This window comes from Apis dorsata, unplaced genomic scaffold (genome assembly GCF_000469605.1).
Source record: "Apis dorsata unplaced genomic scaffold, Apis dorsata 1.3 scaffold_429, whole genome shotgun sequence".
Classification (NCBI taxonomy): Eukaryota; Metazoa; Arthropoda; class Insecta; order Hymenoptera; family Apidae; genus Apis; species Apis dorsata.
The window spans coordinates 638,808-646,024 of NW_006263682.1; the positions used below are offsets into that span (position 1 = coordinate 638,808).

At 24.8% G+C, this 7,217-nt stretch overlaps 1 protein-coding gene across 1 annotated transcript in view; it reads right to left on the reverse strand.

Annotated features, from left to right (window-relative positions):
- LOC102671721 (filamin-A) overlaps nucleotides 1-5,468 on the reverse strand; it is a 36,395-nt gene extending 30,927 nt beyond the window's left edge. The window contains exons 1-2 of the mRNA XM_006619710.2: nucleotides 5,340-5,468; nucleotides 2,093-2,451 (exon numbers count right to left, since the gene is read on the reverse strand). Coding sequence (XP_006619773.1) covers nucleotides 2,093-2,451; nucleotides 5,340-5,350 — 370 coding nt within the window. The 5' untranslated portion in view covers nucleotides 5,351-5,468. The remainder of the gene's footprint in view (nucleotides 1-2,092; nucleotides 2,452-5,339) is intronic.
- Between the last annotated feature and the right edge of the window lie 1,749 nt (nucleotides 5,469-7,217).

Genomic DNA, 7,217 nt, shown 5'->3' on the forward strand with positions numbered 1-7,217 from the left:
TTTCAAAAATATTTATGAGAACAATTATTAATAGATTTTGAACTAAATTAAATCTATATACTTGAAAAACTATAATTACAAATATAATTAAACTAATAATTGATTTATGACTTAATTTATGACTTAATATTTACTAAATTACATTATGATATCATAAAATTTTATTATTGATTATTTTCTCTAACCTGATTTTATTTGATTATCATCCATTTAAATTGTTTCGATTTTATTTAACAAACATACATTTTCAATTTCATATTGGTCATTCAAGAATGCATCCTCTTCATCTTATCACTGTGAACCATCAATCATATAAAAGTACTTTTAAAAATATTTTTTCTTATTATCACCTAATCGTTACTCGTTAAAATATAAGAACTTTTAACATGATAGTTATGTCAAACAAAATTTTTAAAAATGATAAAAACATGCCTAATTACATTAATTATCAGTTCATCCTCAAGATTTATATTCCTTTCAAAAAAATAGCTGTATGATGATTCATTCAACTGAAAAATCATCTTTTTTCTTGGAATGTATTTAGAAAAAAATGGAATTAGAAAAATTTGTGAATATTAATAATTGATAATTATAATTCCAATTAAAAATAAATTGTTGCAATTATGTGAATTATTCTATATTTATAATCATTTTATAAATAAAGATTATTTCATTATAAAATATGTAGATAAGATATACACTCTACAGAAATATCAATTTTTTTTTCAAAATACATACTTAACAACTTATAATTAAACTATATAAATTTATAAGTAATTAACAAAACAGCAATTTTAAAAATAAAATTTGTAATAATCATTTTTTGAATAAAAGTTATTAAAGTCAATGATAAAATTAATTTTCTTTAAGTCAAAATATTAAACAAATCTCTTAACTATTACTATTATATTAAATAGTATAGTAGTTTTTTCTTTCGATTACATGAAGTGATATAAAATAATATTTCAGATTTTTTAAACTAAATTTACTGTTAACTAAATAAATTATAATATATATATTGAATTAAAGATCCAATAATTTGCAATGCGTGTTGCAATATATTCGTTTGAAATATTTATATAGATTACAATAACAATACTATCACTAATACATAATCCATTATCTTTACCATGATTTAAGTACTTTATTTAGCTATGATTGATATAAAATAACAAACAACCTTATTTGATTAAAATTATGCTCATGAACTCATAAACTAATTCATGAACTTTTTGATAATAGGATTGAAGCAAAGCATATTCAGCAATTAAATTGGATGGTATGGAAATTAATTTCGTCTTTTAAATTTTTTACCAAAAACGAGATTGTTCTGAAAAATTTTTGAATAAATTTTTTAATTATCCAATTTTTTTCTCAAAGACATCATTTTTTTCTTTACAACTAACTCGAACCTCGTAATTGCCTCTTAAATTTAATAATTTCCCAGTTCACTTTCTCGTCTCGTCGATAATAATCGACAATAACTGATATTTTAAGCTATGCTCCAAGCAAATCTTACTTAATAACATGTTTATAAACAGTATTAACAATCGCGCGGGACTAAGGTGATAAATTACAATAATGAAATAATACAGAAGCATATTTTTACAATATAAACAATATAATTGTGATCAAAACATAAATTATCCAATACATTTTTTTCTATTAAACATTCAATGTCAATGAAATATTTATTTTGAACAAAACAAACAATGTTAATACTTTGACACGAGTCAATAAACATGTTAATTTAACAACTAAAACGCGTATATTTTGCACGTTCAAATAACATAAAATGTATGCACACAATGAAAAAAGGAAAGAAAAATCATCTACCTCGAATTTCACTTTACTAAACTAAATTTCTAAGAAACGTCTTGGCCCTCTTTCTTATTTTTTTTTTTTTCTCCCTGTCTCTACTTCTCATTTTGTTTTTTTTCGTTCCCTCGTTCCTCCAAAGAGAAGAGAGGAAACAGATAGACTTTTTATGGCGGTAGCGATTCGAACGAATAGATTTTAACCGCGAAAACGAGGAACGAAACGAAGCCAGGACGAGGATTAAAGAGAATGAAAAGAAAGATTGGTCACTCACCGATATTAACGATCCTTATTCCCTCGTCGTCCAAAAACTTCAATGCCACCGACACATTCTCCAACTTCTGTGATCTAAACACTGGTTTTTGACTGTGCTTCGGTAGCTTTTTTTGCGCGAGCACCTCGATCAAACTGATCAATAGAAGGCCATCGGACAAATCACATTCCAAATCATCGATCTGTCTGTTCACCGTTTTCAGCTTCTCGTTCGCCCATCTCGTGAACGTGTTCTGCTGCGTCCGTTTCCATTGGGCATCCTCGAGCAAATCTTGTTCGTACATGTCGTCGTCCTCTTCCTCTGCGTTCTCGCACTTGACTGACTTATCGTTCTCGCACATTTTATCGGCCGGCTCGCTCCTACGGGACACGACATTGGTAAAGGTGAGCGCTATGGTGGTGGTATTTACCTTGTGTGCGTTCACACGTTCCTGCTCAATGTCCTCCCCTCTCCTACCCGAGTCTGTTACTTTTCTCTTTCTACTTTATCTTCTCTTGTGTGTGTGCGTGTGGTGTGTGTGTTTCTTACGTTGAAGATGGTCACAAAAGTATCCGACCACATTAGGTATTTGATCCATTTTGCGTAAAATTAAATATATAATATAGGTAATTGATTTCAAAAAACTATAATAAAATTGCATTTTATTTTCAAATTAATAGAATATTGAATTGAAGAATAAAATAATAAATATTTGTATTGGATATATATTTATATTGCATTTATATCGAATGTTCTCGTTTTTTTTTTTAAATATAATTTAATGTAAAATGCATCGATATCTGTGACATGATCAAGTAATTTTCAAATATATACATATATTATATTTCAGTATGCATGGTGATACATGTCGACAAAAATGCTAGGCGATGCAACAGTGAAGAAACTATCGAACACCGTGTTATGATTTTTCTTGCAACTACGCGACTTTTGTAAGCGGTATTTTTGCTTATTACTTGAAACGACAGAGAAATATTTTTAATACTAATTTTCCTCTTTGGAAAAATAAATTGAAGATACGGAATAAAATTTTTTTCTACATGATGTTCCTTTCAGAATAAACTACTTTCATTATCAGATATATTACATTATATACATATATATTTTTATCTTCTAATAATTATATTTGTAGATATTTTTAAACATAGATAAAATCATAATTGACTCCTTGTCATCTTGATATTTTGTTTTTAAAAATTTTTCAAGATAATTAATTATCAATTTCTATTCGAGAAAATAAGATATTATATCACACGAAACAATTTTAATCAAAGAAAGAATAAAAAGTTGATAATATAATGATATATCAATGATTTCTTTTCCTTCAATATTTTATTAGCAAGATGATCAATGAGAGATGAATGAAAGAAAAAGCAAATCACGATATTACCCATGTTTATAATTATTGACAAATCATGCACACAAACAAAAGATTATTAAATGATTTGATATATATGTATACAAATATATCTGCACACATGTCATATAACTGAGTAATAATTTTAAAAAGACTACTTGATATTACGTAGGCAATGAATAACATCCGATATAGTAAGTATCGCAGCATGGATTCCTTTCATGGAATAGTCACCTTCTTCTTCCTTTTCCGAAAAGATTCCAGTTTTAGCCACGAATCTTACGTTCCTTTCCAACTTACAAACAAGAATTAAGTTGATCGTTCAAAATAAATTGTTGATAAATTATTTTCAATTGCAAATTCGATTTTAACAATTTTCTTTTTGCTCTCGAGAATTACTAATTTATTATACTTTATTTTTTTTATCACTGATATAAAGGGAATGACTTATACAATATATACGATTCATTTAAAATTAAATCTATTTATTACATAGAAATTATTGAAAACATTAGATATGAGGATTATGAAATTATGAAATATTTACTGTTTTGTATATGGATTTGTATACATATTTGTTGTAATAATGACATGATATGAACATTATGAAACTTATATTTTTAAAATTCGTAATTAATTAATAGCATGGATAATTAATTTTATTTGAACTTTTAAAAAAAGAAATTGCTGAAAGTATTGAAAGTAAAGATAAAAGAGAATTTAAAAAAGAGATAAAAGAAGAAAATATGTAGACAAACATCTCATTTTCTCATTTTTGGTTGACTCATTCCACTCAATGCATATTTCATTGTGACAAGCAACCGCGTGCTGCAACTAATTCTATAATGATAGAAATAATAACGTAGAAAGTTTCGAAATCTGGCAACTGAACATCTTCCGAAATACGCATATGATATTGCAAAAAATTATTATTATTCCACTCTTTTCTAATCCTTTTATTAAAAAAAATTTGATTCCAAGAGAAGAAATATCCTAAAAATATAAAATATAGATACATAATGTAAATAATTATTTACGATGGATTTTATAAGATTTTATAAGATTTGTTTAATTTAACAAAGTAAACAATGAATATATTTAATCATTATCGTTTGTTTGCTTTAATAATATTACGTTATAAATCTTCAGAATTTCCTATCCAACAAGTATATATAGTGAATTTTTCCCTGAATTTGTAGTTCAACCTCTTCTGGAATAATTAGAATCCCTTTCCAAAAAATATTACATTGAGAGAGCAATGAAAGAACAAAATTATTAAGAAAAATTATTAAAAAATCTTTGCATATAAGGCACTTTTAAAGTTTTAGAACACAACCACAGAGTCAAAATCAAATCATGGATTAAAATTAAAGTATTAAATCAAAATTAAATGTAAATAAATAATCATTGTCTAATGATTATTATTATTACACGATTCTTGAAAAAAAAAGAGATTAGACGACATCAATCATGCAATATTCATAATATTTATCAGCAAAGACAAAACGCTTACGTTTGATCCATATTTAACTCTCGCGTTTCTATGTCTGACAAGTGACCCTATGCAAGTTGTAACTCTGACTCATCGTTAATGACGGAATTGTTTATATAAATATGACAATCGTCTTGTTGTTTGAAACAAATTTATGATGAATAAAGTAATTTTTTGTAACATTTTGAAAACAAAAAATTTATTCATTATAATATATAATAAATATTTGAGATTCAACAAAAATTTCTATTTATTTCGAATATTTTTTATTATACAACAATATTTTATTTACACGACAATTCCAATATCAAAACTTTGATATTTAAGATATTTAGGATATAAAAAAATTAAGGAAATTTATAAAATAAAGTTTATCTCGCTATAAAATTATAAAAACTTACGTTTGTAACATTTTTACTCTGAATGCCTCGAAAAGCAGAATCCAAATAAAATCCAGATGAATCAATTCTTCGATGTACACGTAAGACACTTGATCGGTGTTAACCACGTCACTATCTGATTCACTATCACTATAATTGTAATATATTTTAAGATAGGTGAAAAAATATTTTACCTAAATCGAGAAAAAAATGGAATCGTGAAGATAGAAGTAACAAAGATTGATAAGCAGGAATACTATTATGATTGAAAAAAATATGAATAAATTATTTATCAAATTAAGTTTTATCATTTAAGATTTGGATAATGCACATATTCAAAATAGTAATTAGCGAAAAATCAGAACAAATATTCCATAGAATAAAGCTCGTAAAGAATTAAATACATATATAATCATTATAGTTGAATTTTTATTTCGGCAATAAATATAACTTTAATGATAAAATATTTATAATGAGAATGTAATCATATATATATATATATATATATATATTAATAAATCAAATAGATTATGTAATATTATAAATAATTCTATATAAATGTACATAATAGGAAATTAATCAATTCTATATTTTAAATTACGATGTGCATTAGAGTCAAAGTATTTTTAGAATAGATACATATATGTGCTTTTTTTCAAGGTCTAATCTTGTATGCAAAAGAAATTTTGTCATTAAAAAATATTGTTATATTACATATTTCATGAAATTTAACTGTCAAACACAACACATGGAAAAAAAATATAGTAAAAAAATAAGAAAAATAACGTTTATAATTATGTTATTTGATTTCACTTCATAATTTAAATTGAATCAATCATTTATGAATTTTACTTTTCAATATCTATTGTCTTACTATTTATCAATCGATTTAAAAATCATCTTACACATTGATGACATGTTAATTCTCAATTGTTAAACCGATGAGGTATAAATATCATTTCGTATAATTATTCGATTTATAAGTAAATTAATATCATTTAAAGTAAATAGATAAGAATTTCAAATGATATAGATTGTTAATACACGTGACGGTCAGATTGAAAAATTATAGAATTGCTGATAAATTGGAATTTTTAAAAAAGATAAATATTATTGAAAATGTCAACATATCAATAATAGTTATAATACGATAAGAAAAAATAAATAAATAAATTATATTAATAAAAAAATATTTTTTAAATTAAAAAACATATTTTAAAAAGATTTTTCTATTACTTGAATCATATTATTCTCAATGTTAAAAATTATGAATCATATTATAACAAATTCATACTTGTCAATCATTCACGTTTTTTATCATTTATTGATTTTCAAAATTGATTTTCTCAAAAATGAAATCTCGAACGAAAAAATCAAATTTTTCTTATTTTTTTTACATAAAATCATATTCCAATCGACTATGATTATTATACTAACCCGTCCTATATATATATAAAGTAAAGAATAAAATCCGTTGATTATATTTTTTTTTAAGCGATAAACATTGCTATACAAATATTTTACACACTACTTTATATATAGAATAAAATGGAATTATTAGTAAACTATATGTATATATAAATATATATATTCACTCTAACAATTCTTTTTCAAATATGATTTACACTTTCATACTTTTGATACACCTTACATGCATACAAAACAATTCAAATTCAAATGATATAAGAAAGAGAAGAAATACTTTGTACTGTTCAATGCGATTTAGAAAGGTTTACTGACGTTTTACCGCCGCCGAATTTGGAAGAGAGGGAAAATATACCGAACGAACTCCGAGAATAGCTATCCCCTCGTCTTCAACACCCTCCCACTCTAACGAACAAACTCTCTCTCTCTCTTCCTTTCTGTATATATATATATATATATATATATATATATATA